Raw genomic sequence first — 21,460 nt, 5'->3', positions numbered from 1 at the left:
CCTATTACACAACAAGTAGATAGCAGGTACTACTAATAGGAGTACGAGTCACCTGATAATCAAGCTGCAGGATGCCCCTCACTAAGCTCCGAGTCCAAGGCTGAGCTACTACTACTGGGACTAGCTAACCCCACGAATACATCTGTCATGTACGATCCAAAACATGCCATGTTGTATGACTTTTCATAATGACATCAGCTACATTCCATAGTAACAACCATGGAGTTCAAATCGGGGATAACCACGGCTCGGTCACAGCGCAGTTCCACAACTGTAGGTCTGATCGCGCAGGTAAGCCGCTGAATCATGAAACTGACACTTTGAATACATATAGCATATAGCACCGAACAGATCGATCACATGTGCTTACAAGCCCTTCGATGCCCAGACACACTTGTTGTTAAGAACCGCCTAAAAGAAGGCAAGGACAAACTCCTCCGCCAATCATTCGAATGGGTCCTCGAGACTCCGGAGTATCGCAACTGGCGAAATGGAAATACTGTCTGTTTGCTCTGGATCAAAGGTGGAGCTGGGAAAGGAAAAACAATGATGTCGATCGGCCTCATTGAAATCCTCTCTCAAGAAGACAACAATGTGGTGACATACTTCTTCTTTCAAAATGGTGATAATAAGCTGAATACCCTTGAATCACTCATTAAAGGCTTGATTCTCAGGCTGCTTACCCAGCGAACTGAGCTGAAAGAGTCTTTACGACGTCGATGGGATAAGAGAAACGAGTCTTTCAAAAAGGATATAGATATAGCCTCGTGGCGAGGTCTCTGGGACATACTTTTAGAGATGCTAGACGGTTGTACCCTTTCAAAGGTCTATATCGTTATCGATGCTCTTGATGAGTCCCAGGATAACCAAATGGCTGAATTCCTTACACTTGTTGTTCGGAATGGGCTTGATAACCCGCGAATCAAATGGCTCTTCACAAGTCGACACCTGGATGCCGCTGAAAGAGTATTACTAGTCGGATATGATCAGATACAAGTTAGCCTGGAGCTGAACTCAAAATTTGTCTCCGAGTCTGTTCAGTCCTACATTCATTATAAGGTGAACGAGCTCAGTATCCGAAACAGATATAAAGCAGCACTGAGTGACCAATTGAAAGACAGCCTTTCTTTGAAAGCTGAGGGTACGTTCTTATGGGTGAGTTTGGTTTGCAAAAGGCTTGAGGGTATTCGGCAAGAGGAGGTTCTAGCTACCATTGAGGAGTTACCACCAGGGCTACAGCATTTCTATGATCGCATAATGCGCCAGTTGAGTACGGGCGAGCTGGATGATATTGAACAACAAATACGACTCTTGAAGGCGATAATACTAGCATACCGACCGTTGAAAGTCGAAGAAGTATCTGTTATAACAGGCCTAGGAGATGATACAATCAAGATCCTAGTCAATCGCTGTGCGTCTTTTGTCAGATTACACGACAACTATGTTGAATTTGTTCATCAATCCGCTCGAGATTACCTAGCCGGGGAAGGTGGAATGTCTATTCTTGAATCTAATACACAGTTTGGACACTACGATATTGTGCTAGGTTGTCTTGCACATTTGTCCAAACGGCTGAAGATCAATCTTATAGGACTCCCACGACTTGACTCCACGAGAAAATCTTTCACAAGTGATAAGCTATCTTCCTTGGATTATCCAGCGTCCTTCTGGGTGCAGCATCTCCAGAAAGCCCATCCTAGGGTCAAACACAGCGGGTTCATTGATCAAGGACCCATTGGGAACTTTCTCCACATGAATTTATTGGAGTGGTTGGAATGCCTCAGCCTATTGGATAGAATAGATGATAGACTCCTTGGATTATTCGAGATATTGATGGATATGGCGAAGGTTAGTAGTATTTAGTGGCTTTTTGCGAGATACCCTTTCTTTACTTACACCTTTCCAAAGGAAGAACCTTCAACCTTGGCACTTATGCGCGATGCTATACCTTTCTTAGTGCATCATCGCAGTATTATACATCTTTGGCCATTGCAAATCTACAGTGCTTGTCTTATCTTCACTCCCGAATCAAATCTTGTGAGGGAGAAAAATATGGCCAAAATTCCAGGCTATATTAGAAAGTTCCCTGTGGTGCAGGATTATCGACTTTCTCTTTTACAGATTGTGGAAGGTCATACAAGGACTGTCAGATGTATTGCACTTTCTCCCGATGGTAGGCAAATTGCATCAGGCTCCGATGATAAAACGATCAAGATCTGGGATGCGAGAACAGGCAATCCGCAAAAGACACTCAAGGGACACTTGGACTCGGTCAATGCTGTGGTATTCTCGTCAGACGGCAAACAGATTGCGTCCGGATCCTCCGATAGAACGATCAAGCTGTGGAACTCTACAACGACCGAGCTACAAAATACGTTAGAAGACAGGTCAGGCGTACACTCTGTGGCCTTTTCGCCCGACGACAGACATGTCGCATCAGGCTGTGACCGGGGAACGGTCACACTGTGGAATATCGCGACAGGTGAACCCCAGAATACAGATGCAGGGCACCTAGAGGCGGTTATAAATATCGTATTTTCACCCAATGGCAAGCGTATCGCATTTTTGAGCCTTCACACTGGAGTCATTACGATATGGAACATTTCAAACGGTAATAATTTCACGCGGCTTTCGGGTAGTCATCTCAAACGTCGAAGTCTGAAATTCTCGGCAGATGGTCGATACATTATTACGGATTATGGACAAATCAACTTGAAAGATGGCACTGAGGCTGAGCGGGTGGCCATTTCAAATGATCCAGCGGGCCTTTCTGTTGCAGATCAGTGGATATGCTATGGAGATGTGCTCTTTTTTCGGCTGCCTTTCCATATGCAGCCAGCGTGCTATGATGTACAAGGTGACCGGATTGCTATTGGTCTGGCCAATGGTCGAGTTTCTAGTTTCGTATTTGATCGATGGCGTCTACATTCAATGCTAGAGAAGGCCGGTTAAATCTGGATACAAGCTCTTTGTCAAATTTAGCTTCATTGCACATTAAACCCCTCAAATTCAAATCTTTACCTAAAATGATTTAAGAGATAAGAAATTGAACGCATCATGATAAGAGACATAGTAGATGCCCATTCACCCATAATCTTGATAGCGGGGTATCAAGGGTGGGGATGAGAGGCTCTTTCATCAAATTAGCAGAACAAGGGCAGGGGTAGTGTCATGTACTCCGCACTCACATACCCCGGACAAAAGTACGATCAGTCCATAATTTCCTTCTCAAGTATATGTAGCTTCCCTTTCAAGGTGAAATTTGAGCAAATGAATGCAAGTTAGATAGACCGGTGAGAGCCATGAACAGCAGGCAACCGAGCAGGCCACTTTGAAAGGGATGGGACGCCTAAGTGATTTCGATTTCCAGGTTTTTTACGAGAACTGTCTGAGCGGCAATATAATGCTTCAAGGTGATAGGTTCGGATCCATAGGGTATATGTATGTGTAGGTGCTCGAGCTCCGGCCAAGCGAGGCTCACTTGCAGACATAACTCATAATGGCGGTGGAGAGTGGGGAGGTACTAGGGTTATCCAAACAGCTGGGAAAAATAAGGAAGAAGTTTCCTGTCAACTCAAATTATAAGAAAGATGAGCACATTTCAGCATCTTCAGATACTTGGGAGTCTGGAAGACCAGAAGCGGATTTTGGATGTTTTGAATGGCCTCAAGCCTTGGCTGCACGGTAATGCGAAAGCGACGGATGCCGATGAGAATGGAATTATCCCCATCTGGACGGATCAAATTGATCAAGCTACATCAGCGATTCGGCGACTGATTTATGAGGGAGTAAGTGGATTGTCAACCTTGAAGGAAGAAAAGTGAAAGTTAAACCTACTTGTTGTTCAAGGCTAAACGGGTTGGATTATAATTTAGTGTGCCCAATATGCTCTGATACAGACTACGCGACCGGCAGAGACGCCACAGAACTTACCGTTTGCGATTTATACCGCTTTGCAAATTAGTGAGGCGCCTGCGGTGGACGGAGTGATATTGAGTCCCGCGCAGTCGATTTGGGTGGAACAACCGGCACTTCTAGGAGGGGGAATGACCTTTTTAATCGTCCAACCGATTTATCCAACTCGAATACTTTTGAATGGGAGAAGTGTATCGGAAGACGACGAAGCAATATTGGATCTCCATAAGCTGCTCCATGATGTGCGTTGGTACAAGGGAATCATTCGCAGTAACAAGCTGGATTATGTGTGTCCATCTTGTAAAAAAGGATACCATGAAAGATTCCAATTGGCGGAACATTTCAAAAAGAGCACGGAGTCAGAGGCAGACAACGAGCGTCACAAGAAGCTACGCATGATAAAACGGAATGGTGATTGGAGGATGTTTGTTCAGGGGATGGAAGAGTCTCTAGGTCCAATTCAGGCGCAAAGTCTTCGAGATGGGTCCAGTTGTTTCGAAGAGAATTTCCTGAGACAGATAAGTTACAAGGCATATTGCTGCACTCGGCATGGTAAGCTTATATCTACTATGTAGTGTCTTTGGGCCAATTCTGGCCTTTTCAATAAGCTAATCATCTGGTTTTATAGATGCGACATACCAGGAAGACTGTATGTCTATTGCGACATCTGGAACATATAGTCTCGCAGATCACCAGGATATCAACAACAAGAAGGAGAATCATGGGCCAGAAACTAGCAATGTAATGGTTGATGCGGAATCTAAAGATTGCAGGCTGTCTCGCAGGCAAGCATCCACAATTCGAACCCGGTGCTCGTAAACTACCCATTACTAGCTAAAAATGAGACTTTATTAATTGCATGAAGTACAATAAATCAAAAGAGCCTCAGGCATTCTGATACATCTGACGTCTTGATCCAAAGGGCTGGGAACACTATGAATTAAGGTTATGGTCTGTGCCGTGAACCATTGGTTTGGGTCACAATCTTTGATCCCGCTTTCGATATACTCAGCTTCCAAATATGCCATTAAATGAGACTCCCTGATATTTTCCCCCTTATAATAAAAGCTTGAAGTCATATCCGAAATTAAACCACATTGAACATAGTATGCATGATTCCGTGTCTCATGATCATTACCCTGCGAGCATGATTGTCGAATCAGAGTAGCTTGTATATGTCATAGACAATAGTCATCTTACTCTTTTGAACATTAAAATAACCTATGCCCAAAAAGCAATGCTGTTCCATCCATTGAAATGACTGTTCACTGGTCTCAAATGTAGGCGTTGTCCAAAAATAGTGATCCCCGGGGTTGGTAGATTTCGCCTTTGGATCAAATCGCAATATAAGAGCCACATCCTCATCCATCTTCACGGTGCCTGGAAACCGAATAGAAACTGACTTTCCTTCCGCTGTTTGAGCTTGAGTGCGAACGTCAAGGTGTGCTATGCCAGAGATGGTATCTAGCAGAATCCAATCGTTGCCAGGGCCTGAAATGTGAAAGTCCATCCCAGAGCCGTTGAGTGTTCCGCCAGTTACAGGCACAATGTAGCGGTGCAAGTTGTCTCGGACCATTCCTAGCTCCTGCATTCCTTGATTTGAAATTTCGGCTCTGAGCGTGAAAGCTTGTTCGAATTTCATTGAAAGTTCAGACGGATGTAGCGGAGGGGTGGTGAAATAACCAATGAACCTCATAAATTCAATTTCAATTAAGTAAATGTCATTCAAAGCCTCTCTGGAGGACTTTCATGATTATGACAGTAGTAATATACTAGTACTCACATTGTTGAAGGAATGAAAGACGATCCAAGCACTAGAAGTAAAACCACTGAGCTTAGGAATGTTTTGTAGAAACAATATATTTCTATGGCATGAGGCATGAGGACTCTTTTGAGACGGTGTAATGGAAATGGACGTAGTATTGATATTTTGAGTTGAGCTGCGACCCTTTGTATCAACAACTAGAGGCAAGAAAAGAATTTGATATCTGAACACTTTCGTCTTCAGTCTTTTTATAACCGGAACTGCACAGTGGTAATGAGGTAGATGGTCATATGTTCAGAATGATATATGCTTCCTGCTATGATAGAATCATAAATACAAGACGTAAACAAGTTAGTCGAGGGCATCTTCTTCCACTAGGGGCAAAACTTTGAGAATTAAGGTTTGGGCATGTATGGGTTTCTTAATTTGGGAGTAAAAACAGGTTTAGGGCTTATGCTGTGTCACTTCAAGTTTATGGTGAAGGCCCGTTCGTTTGGGTCATTCGCACTTTTTCATAAAAGTTTTACTATGGCCAATAATTATCTCTAGAGACTGAAAAGATCCCCGCCAACCTCTTTGTCGATCTGTGCTCGGGCTAAATTAGGGGGGAGGGGTTGTCGTTGTAGTAAACCTTTAGCAAACTTTTGTCTGAGGCAATGTTCACGCTTAAACAGCTCCAATCGGACGAGATTCCAGCACAGACTCGGAGTCCTATAAAGCTTTTAGCTGGGCGAGTTTGCTGCGGTTATATTCGTCGCAATTCAGAAGCAATTGTATATAGAGAAGGGTAGTATCCGAGCGTGTAAAGAGAATATTTACACAAATATCAAGTATTGAATGCTATTGTTCTGGCGATCACGAATCCTCTTCCATCAATGACTGTCAGGATATGACATTGAATTTCAAATCGAGATATCTGAGCTCCCACCCCCCCTATACGGCCGATCATATTTCCCATCCGGACATCCCTGCCATGTAATAGTGCTATCTCCACACTTAAACGTCTCATAACGAATATCTTTGTTCTTATTCTTAACCCTCCGCTGATGTGTCATCTCCTTCAACCAATACTTAACCCTCGATCTCAACACCCGATACACAGCACTATCAAGATGCAGCTCAAAAACCTCCAGAGACTTCTTTCCCTCAATCATCTTCTCCATACCATCCAGCCATTTATCCTGAATATACTTCTCTTTGGCCTCCTCTCCCTCCCCAAATAACTCTGGCAGTTGGAACTTCGCCAAACTCACACAATCAATGAATATGCAAATATGTGTTAACGAAGTGTATTTCTGGCTTAAAACACCCCAGACTGTATCGTAGTCTTTGCCGTTCTTTCTAGAAACATGTGGTTGGATAGAGGGTTCAAGGGGCCACCAGAACGTTAGACGGCGGATGGAAGAAAGGCCCAGAATGGGAATTTGAGCGGGAAGCGTGCTGCATAAGTCTCTTTGCTTGGAGAGTCGGAATTTATTTGAGCTATAGAGCACTGGGAGTCCCTCGATGTATCTGTTTTTGTAGCGTGAGTCACTATTATCACGGAGTTCAAACGACTCAAGCCAAAGCTGCTCATGCAGCTGGTTATGGAGGGCTATATTGTAGGGTCAGATCATATCTCACTTACGTTTTCCAACATGAGGACAATATTCCAATATCAATCCATAGACCCCAACCCTTCGCCTTATTAGGCGCATATGAAAGATCCGCAGGACAATGATCCCAATCTAGTCTCTTCGTTCGAGAATAGCACCCATAAGAATAAATACGCCATTCTTGTGTCTCACACTCCCAATCACAATGGTAGTGCCGTGAGCGATCTCCAAAGAGTAATTTGTAAATAATAATTCGGATCTCCAATGGGAGTAGACTGAAAAGAGGACTTTGTATCTGAGGATCAATAGAAGAAAAGGGGCGATAATGTTTCTTCTGAGAAGGGTTAGATGCAGGGTGTGTTTTAGATTTCAGTTTCGCCTCCTCTGATTGGTATTGTTATTAGTATCTTCGACCGTAACCTAGGCTAAATAATAACTTGAAATGCCTTTTATGGTAGGTACTTACTGCTTTCCCGACGTAGTCGACGGAATGTGGTGAGCACTGGCATCGCTGGCCCCTGATAGCTGGAGGCACCTGTGATCGGTGGGGTCAAGGCTGGAAGATTAACTGTGTGGAGCAAGGGAGTTATTTATAACTCGGGGGTAATGAGAAGTGGTTCATGACTGGGCGTTACAAGGTGTATTTGATCTAGACCGAAAGAACTGTAAATAATATGCATGTTTGCGTGTGATGGGGTAATGTGATTGGATTAAACATTCAGCTATTCCTTTTCGCGGCTAGCTTGGTACTTATTGTTTGCGATATACTTTTCGTATCCTTCACCTGGGTTACTGATTTAACATATTTCAATTCAAAGTATGAAGGGTATAAAAAGTAAAGTTCAAGGTTGATTCGAAACGTGGTTGTTGAATAGTATTATTTTGTCTAAATACATGATTAAGTCGTGGAAAAAAATCATTCAAGTCCCCAACCCAAATGCCAAGTCTGACCCAGAACTTTGAAAACAAAACAAAAGAATAGAAGAACATTCACTTCATGGAAAAGTGAAATCAAGTCATAAGCTTATTCCAAATATCAGCCGCCTCTTGCCCCTCAAGTCCCGAAACCGCACTCTCCGCCGCATAACACTGATCAATAGTCTCCTGGGGCGCATGACAAGACCTCCTCAACCGATTACAGATCAAATCCGCAACAGAGTCAATGGTAGGCGACGAACCAAACGGAAAATCCTTCTGGTTATTCGTCGTATGAGAATATTCGGTCCTACCGTCAAGTCCAAACTCGTATTTGATTGTTGGATCTGTGCAGGAGCCATTGTCTAGAGTTCCGTTGTTTGGCGCGGTTGAACAGTCTGAGGGTGATGATGTGACGGTGCTTGTTACTGTTATTTGTAAAGTATCAGTTTTGGTTGTTGTGTATGTTTCTGTTTCTGTTTGAGTTAGGATTATGAGATGAGTTGTTGTTTCTGCTGCTGTGGTTTCGGTTGTTGTCGTTGTCTCGGTTGTTGTTGATGTTACTGTTGTGCCGGGTGTAGTTATTGTCGAGGTTATTATCGGGCCATTCGTCGTGAGCATTGTTAGGTCTGTGGTTGTTGCTGTGCAGGAACTGATTGTCTCTGTTAGTATTGCGCTGTCCGTTATGGTTACTGTGTCGGTTCTTGGTATAGGGGGCGCTGTGATGGTATCGGTAGCAGTCTCTGTAATAGTTGCTGTGTCTGCACCGCTACCATCTGTCGTGATAGTTACGGTTGTTGTTTCTGTAGAGCCGGCCGGACTAGACAACATCATTAGTATCGAAGTACATAAATAAATAAAGCATGTCATGTTGGCATAAACTGATCCACTTACCAGTTGTTATCAGTCACCGTGGACAGAGTACTATCTCCACTGCTCTGACCCTGATTTCCCCATGAACCCTGCCCTCCTCCTTGCCCTCCACTGTTCTCATCAACGCTATCCACAGGAGTGATATAGCCGGCATATGGGATAGAGCTTGGGCTGGATTCTTCGCGATCTAGACTTGGATTTTCGATGTATCTGGCTGTACTGTCGATGTGTATTTCTGAAGAATAGATTCCAGGCGGACCCGGGGCGGGATGTGCAAGGATTGCTGGAAGGTTTTGAAAGAGGAAGCCTGAAAGAAGCAATAGGTCTTTTTTGCGAGGCATGGCGAGGGGGGATGTCAGAATGTGGATAGTGTATATGACGGTTTGGAATATCAATGTAGAAATTATGTTATGTCAGATAGTAGTCTATAGAAATCAAAAGTTAGATTGGTAGGTTAATATACTAGTAGGTATATAGGTATAAAGAACTCATTTCCATGGAGATAATAGCACGGAGTATATGCATTGCAAACTCTTTAGCCAAGAATGATAGCTAAAATAAGTATATCAAAAAGAATGTGTCTCGACATCCTCGGAATCCGGCCCGAAGCCTACTATGCACACATCGTGACTCGGAGGAATGAGACTTACCGGATCATGGTGTTTTTCTCCGAGCTCTGCATGAGATACCTAGTTCAAAGTTTATCTAATATATCAAATTTAACCTGAACTTGAACTTGAAGTCATTGATTTTCTCCAGCAATTGAAGATACAGCTACCTTGCATTTATATGAGATAGACTCAACATCTACTGGTGAATATTTATATGGAATCAATTCAATGGCATAGAAGTGGTTGTATGAACCAAGGGATAGATATGGGTAGCTCTTTATTAATGAAAGCTCCAGAGATGTAGTGGTACTTTATTTCCGAACTCAGATTCTTCATGCACCTTATACCATTTTGGGCTAGATGACCGGGAGCTTGAGGAATGCTGGGATGGGACCATGTTGGTACTTTCGGCGGACTGCATATCATTTTGTTTAACATTCCTGGTAACTATGTAAAGGACAGCTCCTTGCAATTTTTTCTATTATAAGCTACGGTTGAGTACATGGCGTGAGATCAAGAATTGAACCAATACCACCTTTAACATCTTCTTACATACACTACTGTATACAGGGAAGAGGTAGTGGGATAAAAAGCATAATATGAAACAGACTAGAGTCTTAAAAGCCCTTAACTCGCCATGCAATCTAACGCCAGACACCCAACTATGGTGGAAAAACAGATAGACAAATAGAGAGATAAACCAGCAAAGCGAGAAGTAAAGTAAAGAATAGTCCACACAACACGGACAAGACATTAAAAACCCAATAAATGTAAATGTATGAAGTGCGACAGAGAATCAGAATCAGAAACACATCGAAACAAACCCCGGCTAGCGAACAAGCTGACAATCCAAATCTATACAGGCCATCATGTGTAAATGCGGGTCAAAAGTCAAGGCATATGTAGGGGATAAGAGTGCAGAGAGGGTATGTGGCGCCAAATCAAAAACAATCAAAGAATTGATAAACTTGAGATGTTGCAGCCTTCACCATCGAAGCATGGAGATGCTCAGCGTGCGAAACGATGTGAGGCGCGACAAGCGATGTAGTAGGTAGACTGTTATTCAAGTTTAGGATGAATGAACTAAACAGCTTCCGGACGAAACCCAAGTTGAAAATAAGGATGAGATCAATATAGTTCAATCAAGGTGGTGTGGGTGTTTGACCGAGCTCGGTGGGGTCTCGTCGCTTCTCGCGAGAAGACCGCATGTACATTGCGTCGGTGTCTGAGGTTGATCCGACGATAGGTCGTGGGACGGCCGCTTGTTGTTGCGAGACGATTTCACGGGCGTAGAATTCTACGAGCATTGTCCCGTAGGATTCGAGTTCTTCGACGGGGATAGCGAGACGAAAGTCGTTTAATAGAAGAAATTGAAGCTCTAAATGGTTCAGTTCGACTAGTGGAAGACCACCAACCTTATGGAAAGGAACTGTTAGTGAGATTGAACTTTAACAAGATTCTTAAGAGGTGGGTCACATACCTTTGCATATCGGGAGTTAGTATAAAAGACGTCTGAAAAGAATTTACTCGCACAGGTCACGCCGGCGATGACCAGCCGGTGAATATTAAAGCTGTCAACGACAAAGAAATGGGAGAGACTATCATCTTCTCCTTGCGAGTACAGCGCGGGAGAAATAGAAGAATTGGGATTGGGATCCTGGGCAGATATACCCGCAGAAGATGGCGGCGTGACAATTGTTGGGTCATGCATTTGCCTGCTGTCCGCGGTTGTATCCATAGGATCGAGCGAAGTGGACCTTTGATGGTCGCCCGCAGTGTGTTCGTATTGAGGTTGCGACCGATCCGGCTGCCCGCGATTGACCAGATCGGTCATGCGATCGAAATACACCAGCAGACTGAGAAAGACCTCGTAGGTTGTGGGGCAGTATTTATGAATGCGAGTGAGGTAACTGAGGATAGTGATGCTGGGGACATTCTTTCCATGAAAAGCGAGAACACTTGTGGCTTGGGCGCTCAGATTGGTCGTCCCATCTGGTGGTGGCATTTGGCGATTACCATGTTCATGCTGCAAATCATTGGTTGTGGTGATCTTGGTGAGCAAGCCGGCTACCATCTCGATAATATCGCCCACGGGCATGGAGCTAATCTCGAACTGCCGTTGTGGTGCACCATGTTGGTCTTGGAGATGTGATCGGTGGGGTGGGGCCAGGAATTCTTCACTGGCTAAACTCTGGATATGGGAAAGACTTCGAACGCGAATGCGACTGGGAGAATTTGCCTCTGAGCCGCCTAAAGACTGCAGGTGGGTGGGCTGCAGACGCGGCGAGTCCGGAGACTGGGTATATGGCGGCGCAGTGGAGGAGGTCATTGGGTTCATGTTAGCCATGGGGACATGACCAGGCGGATGTTGAGGGGTGGTGTGAGAGCTGGAATAGGAATAATCGGAGGGAGGGGCATAGTTGGAGGGGGTCATGGATGGCGGGGGATGGAACTCTTCTCTGGAGGAGTTTGAGTGGTGGGAGGCGATGTAGGCGGGGATCTCATTCGAATGCGCGGGAAGCCAAGTTGAGCCTACAGGTGGCGGGGCGGTGGTAGATGAGGTGGGGGTGGTGTTATTGGAGCTCGATCTAGAGCGAGCGTCGAGTGTAGCGTGAGAATAAACGTCCGAGTTGACCGAGTTGACCGTATTGGCTCCTAACATCGTGTCGATCGGATTGGACGGCACGTGGTTCGCAACAATGGATCCCATCTCTTTGCGCTATTAACTAGTGCCGGTTAGTTCTCCCATCAAGGAATCCATGAAGATATCACTGATTATATCAAGACTTTTCAACAGGTTTTTTCAAATAATACAGGAAAATCAAATGAAAGGAGTGGAAACCAGAAAGAGAAAGAGGAGAAAGGAGAAGGGAGTGGGGGACAGTTTGCACGCTACATTCGATGACGAAAGGTCCGAGTCTTAAGGGCCAGAAGAAAGGCAGATCAGGTTCACAGCCTTTTCCAACAAACCGGTAGAGATAACATCAATCCTCCGCATTTCACCCTGAGGCTAGACAGGACTGCTAAGAAAGACGGTGTGAGTCTATATCGGACGAATGACAGCCCGATCTGCATCCCCGTGGCCTGGGTTTGGTGGCAATTGAATTTCGGATAGATTAGAAGGAGAAAAAGAGGAGAAGAGGAGGTGATACTTATTATATAGATCACATTCTATATAGGAGAGACTCCAGAACTGGGAACCTTCATTCAGATTCAAGTTACTGAGGATGATCTATACATGGAGTACATACACTGCATACTCTCTATGCATCTCCATACTTCCTCTGCAGCACAACAGCTATGATGTAATAGGGGAATATGCCCGTACATCAACTGCCTAAATGGCTATGATAACAAGCAGTACTATTAACGACATATATCCTCACAATGCCTTTCTAATACCCATATCAAATCCACACTAGCATTTGAACCCTGAAGAACCTGGAAAGTTGCTACCCAAACGCCCTAATCTCCCCAGGGTCCGGAGTTATGCGGACATTGGGACATGACAGCCGATTACTGCCTGATCTTAGCACCCCATTCGAATACTCGGGGACAGAAAACAGAACGAGAAAGGCGATTTCAAAAGAATGACAAAACTGAAACTGAATATGGCTATATCATGATATCCATTCGCATTTCCGAGGACCAAAACGCATGCTCTATTCGTACATCTTTAATTTGTCACTCCGGGCCCAGTGTAGCCGTTGTCCGGCAGATACAGATGCCGCACAGCACCCTTGTTAGTCAGAACAACCATTCGAATCACACCACCAGAGCTACCATCCCACTTGATAGCCTCTGACAGAGCACTGCGCACAAAGTCAATTCCCTCTTGCTCTGTCATCTGCTCTTTCCAATGCGCATCGGTATAACCGTAGATGTAGGTTGAGCCGGATCCGCCGATCGCAAACGACTGCTTGTGTAGGGATCCTCCCAGTGGTATGGAGTATACCTGGCCGCCGTGTCGTGGATCGTATCCCGCAATAATGATACCCGCACTAATCATAATCAGCTTCATTCTAATCTCATTGTACCCGATCCCATCTTATGCCTCTGATGCAGATAAGAGGGGTATGGGTGGGGGGAAAACTCACCTCAGTGCGTCCTTGTTCTCATAGCAAAGTTCCTGGAAGAGAGAGGCTGCCACCTGGGTACTGGGGGCTTCGTTGTTGACCACACCGTACATGTTCAGATGGTAAGAGACAATGTCTGCGACGGCTTGGGTGTCGGCTGCGGAACCCGATCGGCAGCACCAGATGGTGTCGTGCACTTGTGTCAACTTGTCTGTGACTCGGTTGGCAATGTATGCTCCGGTGGTTGTTCGACTATCAGCACCGAGAATAACACCGTCCTTGAAGTTGATTGCCATGCTATTTTGATTCGTTAATATCGATATCGATTTCGTGCGAGGTGTAAGTAATAGGGTAAGCGCCGGTATGCACTCACATCGAAGTTCCCAAGCTAAAGGAAAGAAGAGAAGACAAATCAGTATTCAATTTCTCCCAAGTCTAGTAGAGAAGATAATCCAAAGGGAAGAACTTACTTGACCTCTCCGCTCTTCAGGTGGTTCATGTCGACGTGGATGCCATCTGGACAGTGTTAGCTCTCCTCGACCAGCCGATGACGATAGCTCAGCTCACCTTCACCCAGCATGCCAGATACGCCATGCGAAGAAACCATTTTGATCGATTAGCTGCGATTGGAAATATAGAAGAAATAAAATTAAAAAAGAACAGCAACGGAGAGAGATGGGGGGTTTATTGGAAATTGAAGAGGTAGGATGATGCTCTCATGAAGCTGTAAGAAGGCAGAAGCTCCAACGCGTCCAGCTTGGGCGGTGAGCAGCCAGCACTGACGCTGATCGGGTTTATCGCCAGCCCCCCGCAAATGAAACACCTTGATCCTTGGGCCTCTTCTCGAACTCTCTTTCATCTCAGATCGTCAGAGTCTCACTCGTTGGACACCAATCTACATGCTACACTTGGACTTTCTCTAAAATATTATTCCTGGTGTTCTTTCCACTCATTCCATTGACAGCAGCCCGTCTACGTATCCACTCATCTCGTGTGGCCAGCTACCACTATGTCCGAATCACCTCCGCCGCCTCCATCCTGGACCATTGGCAATATGGCCAACAGCGCAATGAACTTTCTCCGTTTGCCAGTACTCGCCTCTTCCGGTCTAGCCGTGGTCGCAAGTGGAATACTCTACTTTAAGCAGAAGTAAATCAAGATCCTTGCCCTCGATCTGCTACACCTAAGCTCCAAATACTAACCAGGCTCCAGTGAAGCGATCTATCCCCGTAGTGTTCCTGCCGATGCCCGAACCAACGTTCCAAGTCCTCTCCAGTTTAGAATCGAAGACTTTGAAGATTTGCAGATCCCCACACCGGACGGGGAAACACTCCATGCATACTTCTTCCCCCAGCCCCAGGGTCGTCTCAAGCGCAACTTGACTATTATTATGTTCCACGGCAATGCTGGAAACATTGGACATCGTGTTCCCATCGCCAGAGCCCTCCAAGACACCCTGCATTGTAATGTCTTCATGTTAGAATACCGAGGCTATGGAAAATCGACTGGTGCACCCGATGAAGTGGGATTAAAGGTTGATGCTCAGGCTGGTTTGGATTACCTGCTCCAACGCGCCGACACAAAAGACACAAAGATTGTCGCATATGGACAAAGCTTAGGCGGCTCCGTGGCTATCAATCTGGTCAACACCAATCAAGAGCATTTCGCAGGCTTGATACTGGAAAATACCTTCCTTAGCATTCGCAAATTGATTCCAGTGTAAGTGTCCCTTGCAGCTGAACATCACCCGTCAAAAAATATTGCTAACATGTCATTTCAGACTCGTTCCTCCCGCTCGCTATCTAGCCCGCTTCTGCCATCAAACCTGGCAAAGTGAAGACTGGCTGCCACAGATCCAAAAAGTCCCAATCCTATTCCTAAGTGGATTAAAAGATGAACTTGTACCGTGAGTTTGAATCAATTTAAACTATATAGAACGTACTAACATCGGATGAATACTAGACCTTCGCACATGACCGGATTATTTGCTCTCTGCCAATCAGAAACCAAAATCTGGCGCACCCTAGCCAACGGCGCTCATAATGACTCTGTAGCCGAACCAGGCTATTTCGAACACGTCCTCGGATTCATTACCGAAGAAGTGATGGATGATTAGAAACGTTAACTGTAGTCGTTGCTGAGATCCCTTATGTCTACGTCAATGATGCCTGATCTCAGCAGGCCTCAAATACCACCATGATACCCACTCTCACTCTCACGACATGGATGAGGGTCATTTGTATTTTCTTTTTTCTTAGCCTGATATGCTGTCAATATAGCTCCTTCTGGCTTCTTCTATCGGCAAGTCGCAAAAACTCGGATACCTACAAGGTCGCACTGATATCCATCTGGGATTGATGTGATATATTCTCATTCTTGGGGCTTTCTGGTTTATTTTTCTGTTCTATTTCCTCTTCTTGTCTTTATTTCTTGGATTTTGTCAGGTCTGATCTTGTTGTATTCTCGTTGGCTCTGACTCAACATGTCGTTTTCGGACTTGCTGTGATATAGGCAGTGCTCCGTCTCTGTTAATATATACGAACTTCTTAGCCTGGTATATCTGTAACTTTATCATATTCAAATCTCAGTAGGTTATTATACACCCAGTAATTTTAAGTAATCCATTTAATCTAAATCTTGCGAGGTGTATTCAAGTTTGACTTGGGTGCCCTATTGCCCATCCTTTACCCGGATACTGACATAGTATAGGAGGTGCTAGGTACCCCAACGACACCCTCTAGAACTTGAAATTTGCAATACCCCCTTATAATCAAGCTAATAGCTTGTTACTAGTAGACGCCAACTTGAAGATTGTTGAATGCACTGTATTTTCACAGCTTCTCCATCTACCCCAACTGGAAAGCATAAATTTGTCAGCATAAGATCGGCACCGAACGATATAGACGAGTTCAAAGTTAAACGTCTAGTACACTTCCTAACGAACCCCAACTCAATCGAATCAATTAATTTCACATTCTTCAACCAATCTATCCAACCTATCCACATTGAACCCGAAACATACCATCATTAGTGACCAAGAACCTTGAAACTTGTTTTAAAACATTGTGACAATGCCATCCCCATTCATCCAAAAAGAATTCACAACGCCTCCACCCCTCCCAAACTCAACTGCAGCTTCAGATCCAAATCCAAATCCATCTTCACAAAATCAATGGACCCCCATAGCCCCCGGAATCTGGGAACAGCTCCTGAATGGATCCAATGAACAGATGCACAAATCCGTTCTACAATGGTGGGAACCAAACACCACTACGTCAGAGGAACCAATCACACATACCTTTATTGAGGAAGTATGTTTCTTGCAAGGGGGATTAGAGGATCTTTCACTTAACCAGTCTTGGGGTGTTGGGGCTTATGCGTATCGGTTGCCGGGGATGTTGCATGGGCCGTATAGGGCTTCGCAGGAGGGGTGTTTGATGTTTGTTAAGGTTTTACCGGGGGATCAATGCGGGCATGAGTGCTGAGTGATGTTGATTTTGTGTATATGTGGCTGTGTGTATGGGCTTGGTTGATGTATGTGTCCGTCTATGGGTGTTGGAAGATGTGTGGTTGTCAGGTTGTGCGTGTATACATCTTAGATTGGTGTTTCTCTATAACTGGGTTGAGATTATTGGACTCTTGATTGAGAAGATGATGGAAGCCTTGGTATTTATGATTGGTATATTTACGACCAGAGAGCATCTATTGTGCCATTGTTTAATTCGAATGTTGAGAAGAGACGAGGTTGATCATGCATTTACGAGGTATGCCAGGTTCACATATTACAACTCAATTCTAAACGAGTGTAAGATCCCAATAACAAGCATGAAGAAATGATAAAAGAATTCATACACTGATCTATTTTCATTTTTCAAAGTATATAGAACAAGGTGACTTGAAGCATCACATGTTCAGATCGGAGGCCCCGGGGGTCCTCAAATGCCACCCGGGTATCATATGCAGGGAAAGGAAAAACTTTAGAACAAATTTCGCTTTTCTCAGTATCATGAGTCATAACATTTAGGAGATGCCGTTCAAATTTCAATCCACTACATCAGTAACATCAGCGACGGGAAGTTCATCATTTCCAGACGGCTTCTCATGAGACTCCTCATGGGTCTCCGTCTCAGCCACAGCCACAGCATCCGACAGTCCTTGCTCTCCATCCGAAACTGCACTCTCTTGCTCCCTCTCAACCTCTTCTTCCTTCTCCTCCGCCTCCTCCCAGCTATCCACAACCTCCGCAGCAGGCTGTGAGCGCAATGCCTTGCCCGCACCAATACCCGAGCGAAGAACCAGGCGCTCCTTCTTAGACCCGCCATCTGGTAGCCCTTCCCCAGAAAGTGCAGAGAACATAGTGCGATTACCAAATGGATTTAGGACAGGAGTGGTACTTCTCGTGCTGGGACCACTGATCTCACCGGGCTTTTTGGCTCGAGATGCAACTTGCGCCCAACCGTCTCCGCTTACGCCAGATTGCGCCTTAAGAGCGTCACGAGCTGCCTTAGCTTCCAATGAGGCTGTACGTTGGGCTTCGCGTTCCTTTGTGCGTTCGCGTTCACGAAGTTTTACACATTCACGCACGCTCATCCCGCCAATGCCGATGGAAGAGCCGCTGCCAACGCCGAAGCCTGGTGGTGTCCATGCTAATGGTTTTAAAACAAAGACGTGGCGATGTGGCTCTGGGTCGTGACTTTCGGTTACAAAGCCCCAATCTGTTGCGAGGGAGTGTGTGAATTGACGAAGTGTGGATTTGGCGGGTTGGAAGCGTGTTGATCGGCTTGATGAGTCGGTGGCCAAGGAATGCAAGGTCGATTCATATGTCTGGAGAGTCGATAGTGAAACGGTTGATGCAAGCTTGATATAATGATCCAGTGTTTCGGTGGAGTATGGAAGGTTGGTGGGGGAGATTGCTTGCATGGTTGTCGATTGGTTGATATCAACACCGAGGGCAGATGCTAAGGAACGATTTCGCTCCAAGCGGCTGCACTCATCATCACAAGTCAGGGGAGTAAGAATGGGTAGACGTTCGGGTTGTTGAAGTTGGCCCTTGGAAGTAACGGCCTTGGCGGCATTGCAGCGTCTTTGTTGGCGTAACCTTCCACAACCACATGTTATTGTGAGCATAGTCGGGCATGGGGTCTTTTCTGGACATGGATATGGTGCATGACAGGCATCTGAGCATGGGTGGCCACACAATGTCTTATTTTTACCACAAGCCTGTTGACAAGGTTGAGTGGCATCTTCACATTCTCCGGATCGATGGCAATCCTTCTTGCAGAAATGAGAGCCGCACTTGAGGGGTTTTCCGCAGATCTGACCACAGCGTGAATCTGCAAGCCAGCAGGGCACATTCTTCATCACCTTCTTGCCGCAGAGACATTGCTTTTCGGTCAGGAAAGGGCATTTGGGACAAGTCTCGTCATCGACGTGACAATTATGTGCAGTTTGAGGATGGCCACACGACTTAGGACGTTCACAAGGAGAGGAACATGGAGGGGGCTGTGTTCCACACGGCTGGGGTGGATGTAATATGGATCTTCCACAATTGCACGAAATTTCTTCGAAAATTGCCTCACGGCACGTATTGCAGGCGCCCTTATGGCAAAGCTCCGGACATGTATGTCTTCCGCATTTCAGCGTTCGACCACATATCCGAGTACAAATGTGCTCTGCTTCAATATCCTCATCGGAAGGACGGAGATGAGCTTTAAGCTTGCGGCGCAGAGCCTGGCGTTCAATGGCCTTCTGTTCTCCCGCGCAGCATCGCTCTGTGCAAGCATGGCGCCCACAGTGTAGCGTGGCCTTACACATGCGCATACATTGGGGATTTTGAAGATCACCTTGATGGCAAACACTCATTGCAGTAATACGGCCACATCGGCAATCAACAGGTACACGACGGAGACAAGAACCACATGGGCCAGTATGACAGACCTGGTCGCATGAATGACCACATGCAAGCATTTTGCCGCATGATTCTGGGCAGTGAGGAATTGGATCTTCACAGGAAGTCCGGGGTGTGTGTTCGGGGATGTCGGCTAGTTTGGTTTTTCCACACGGGCACCGTATAACGACATCCGGTGAACGTGGGCAATGAGCTGGGAGCGAATCTTGAGGGTGACAGCTCCTCTGGCATGAATGTAGCCCGCAATCAAATGGGCGACTGCAGGTATCATTGCAACTAAAGCAGCCCGTCCATTCTTCTTCAGTCCCATCTTCACGAATGGTTTGACTGTCCATCTCCTCATCTCTGGAGCTACATAGCATTTCAGTTTCTACCTTTCCACAGTAACAACGGGCCTCAAGCTTGACATCACAAGCACCACACAAGCCTTCATGACATGGAAGTGTACACATATGCTCTCCACAGGGCAATAGATCACCGCAGACCTCTCCACAGCTCCATCCTTTCTCATAATCCGTGTCTTGACATCTTTTTGTGCTGGAGTTCCGACCGCAAAAACAGTCTTGAGTTGGTCCCATAGCAGTACAAGGAGCACACGGACCAGCATGACAAGTTGCATCGCAAGGATGAGGGCAACCTTTGCGTTGACGAGAGCAAGTCTGACCACATGAATGGGGAGGAAGCCCAGGGAAAGCCCTTGGATCAACTTCTTTCTCGCACCAACAGGTGTAAGTAGTCGGAAAATGTTCATGTGAAAGATTGCAGCCAGGGCATCGCCATGCACGGGGAGCAGCGGAACCTTCGCCATTATCTGGATCGCGACTAGTATTCTGGGCAGCTGCGCCTTGGTTTGTAGACCATTTCTTGATACAGCTGAGATGGAAGACTGTCCAGCACAACTCACAGGACCAGACTTTTGATCTTCGCCCTAGCTCGCTTGTGCAAATAGGACACTCATATAAATTGTGGGCAATATCTTCGTGGATTCGGGTCGCAATGTCATCGGCTATCGATTTCGTCGTTACTTTCGGTGGCTTTGGTGCCGCTTTAGGTTTCGATTTTCCTTTTCCTTTGGGCGCAGAAGATGCTGTATCTTTATTCGATGCGGGCATGCCTGGTACAAAATCCGGTACATCGGCTCGGAGTCCTTGGTCATCCTCAGCTATCGTCCCCCGTTCTTGATCATTGGGTTCTTGGCCAGCCTTCGTTAACCGTGCCCCGAACCCTCTAGCCCGCATTCCACGCGACTGGTTTTGAGACGATTGCCCACTTTGTTCTCCATTTTCCGTAGTAGCTGTCGATTGTGCGCCATTCCCGCGGCCTCTTCGGGGTCGAGACCCCCGTCCTTCACGGTTTCTTCTTCGCGGGTTGTTTTGATCATTTGGTGTGGCGGAGCTGGAGCCAGCATCTGGCTGTGTTTCTGGCGTTTGGACTGGAAGCAGTTCACCCGCAGGCTGAGCTGGTATATTTGGCTGGCCTTGACGATTGGCGGGGCCCCTTCCGCGGCGTCGATTTCGGGAGCGAGGGGGATTCGAAGGAGCCTGTACTGGTACAGGATCTGACATGATCTGTGAGTTCACGAACAGGTAGTTCGATCCTGACGATATGCTCATATGCGTATTTTAGGACTGCAAGAAATTGAAGGTAGCAATTGACAAACAAATAGGTCAAGGTCGAAATGCGGGGAATTTAGCGAGTATTTCGAACTCGAATTCACCCAGGTGCACGAAGTCAGATCAAAAAGCTATGAGGCGGTCGAGAATGTGTAAAAAAAAAGTCAAAAGGTAAGAGATATGACCCTT

At 45.9% G+C, this 21,460-nt stretch overlaps 9 protein-coding genes across 9 annotated transcripts; 3 read left to right on the top strand and 6 right to left on the bottom strand.

Moving 5' to 3' along the window:
- Positions 1–188: 188 nt before the first annotated feature.
- N7478_001092 (WD40 repeat domain-containing protein) lies at positions 189–2,952 on the top strand (the record flags this gene model as incomplete). The annotated part of the gene is made up of 3 exons (XM_056917307.1): positions 189–291; positions 335–1,848; positions 1,909–2,952. 3 exons carry the CDS (start codon positions 189–191, stop codon positions 2,950–2,952), a joined length of 2,661 nt encoding a protein of 886 aa, XP_056785187.1.
- Positions 2,953–3,590: 638 nt separating this feature from the next.
- Positions 3,591–4,734, top strand: N7478_001091 (uncharacterized protein; the record flags this gene model as incomplete). Its single annotated transcript, XM_056917306.1, has 3 exons — positions 3,591–3,788; positions 3,900–4,467; positions 4,544–4,734. The coding sequence occupies 3 exons, from the start codon at positions 3,591–3,593 to the stop codon at positions 4,732–4,734; spliced, it is 957 nt and encodes a 318-aa protein (XP_056785186.1).
- Positions 4,735–5,074: 340 nt separating this feature from the next.
- N7478_001090 (DUF3237 domain-containing protein) lies at positions 5,075–5,506 on the bottom strand (the record flags this gene model as incomplete). Its single annotated transcript, XM_056917305.1, has 1 exon — positions 5,075–5,506. One exon carries the CDS (start codon positions 5,504–5,506, stop codon positions 5,075–5,077), a length of 432 nt encoding a protein of 143 aa, XP_056785185.1.
- A 1,076-nt stretch (positions 5,507–6,582) lies between these two features.
- N7478_001089 (uncharacterized protein) lies at positions 6,583–7,319 on the bottom strand (the record flags this gene model as incomplete). The annotated part of the gene is made up of 2 exons (XM_056917304.1): positions 6,583–7,260; positions 7,308–7,319. The coding sequence occupies 2 exons, from the start codon at positions 7,317–7,319 to the stop codon at positions 6,583–6,585; spliced, it is 690 nt and encodes a 229-aa protein (XP_056785184.1).
- Positions 7,320–8,286: 967 nt separating this feature from the next.
- Positions 8,287–9,404, bottom strand: N7478_001088 (uncharacterized protein; the record flags this gene model as incomplete). The annotated part of the gene is made up of 2 exons (XM_056917303.1): positions 8,287–9,010; positions 9,085–9,404. The coding sequence occupies 2 exons, from the start codon at positions 9,402–9,404 to the stop codon at positions 8,287–8,289; spliced, it is 1,044 nt and encodes a 347-aa protein (XP_056785183.1).
- A 1,412-nt stretch (positions 9,405–10,816) lies between these two features.
- Positions 10,817–12,384, bottom strand: N7478_001087 (putative cyclin-dependent protein kinase complex component; the record flags this gene model as incomplete). Its single annotated transcript, XM_056917302.1, has 2 exons — positions 10,817–11,089; positions 11,155–12,384. The coding sequence occupies 2 exons, from the start codon at positions 12,382–12,384 to the stop codon at positions 10,817–10,819; spliced, it is 1,503 nt and encodes a 500-aa protein (XP_056785182.1).
- A 966-nt stretch (positions 12,385–13,350) lies between these two features.
- Positions 13,351–14,357, bottom strand: pre3 (proteasome core particle subunit beta 1; the record flags this gene model as incomplete). The annotated part of the gene is made up of 5 exons (XM_056917301.1): positions 13,351–13,675; positions 13,772–14,047; positions 14,124–14,138; positions 14,221–14,266; positions 14,318–14,357. The coding sequence occupies 5 exons, from the start codon at positions 14,355–14,357 to the stop codon at positions 13,351–13,353; spliced, it is 702 nt and encodes a 233-aa protein (XP_056785181.1).
- A 402-nt stretch (positions 14,358–14,759) lies between these two features.
- N7478_001085 (alpha/beta hydrolase) lies at positions 14,760–15,866 on the top strand (the record flags this gene model as incomplete). Its single annotated transcript, XM_056917300.1, has 4 exons — positions 14,760–14,899; positions 14,963–15,469; positions 15,531–15,656; positions 15,713–15,866. 4 exons carry the CDS (start codon positions 14,760–14,762, stop codon positions 15,864–15,866), a joined length of 927 nt encoding a protein of 308 aa, XP_056785180.1.
- Positions 15,867–17,791: 1,925 nt separating this feature from the next.
- Positions 17,792–21,223, bottom strand: N7478_001084 (putative NF-X1 finger transcription factor; the record flags this gene model as incomplete). Its single annotated transcript, XM_056917299.1, has 1 exon — positions 17,792–21,223. One exon carries the CDS (start codon positions 21,221–21,223, stop codon positions 17,792–17,794), a length of 3,432 nt encoding a protein of 1,143 aa, XP_056785179.1.
- Positions 21,224–21,460: the final 237 nt, after the last annotated feature.

This window comes from Penicillium angulare (genome assembly GCF_028827245.1).
Source record: "Penicillium angulare strain IBT 27051 chromosome Unknown utg000001l_segment0_segment0, whole genome shotgun sequence".
NCBI classification, from domain to species: Eukaryota; Fungi; Ascomycota; class Eurotiomycetes; order Eurotiales; family Aspergillaceae; genus Penicillium; species Penicillium angulare.
Note: the sequence above shows the minus strand (reverse complement) of the source record. Positions and strands in the feature narration are given on the sequence as shown.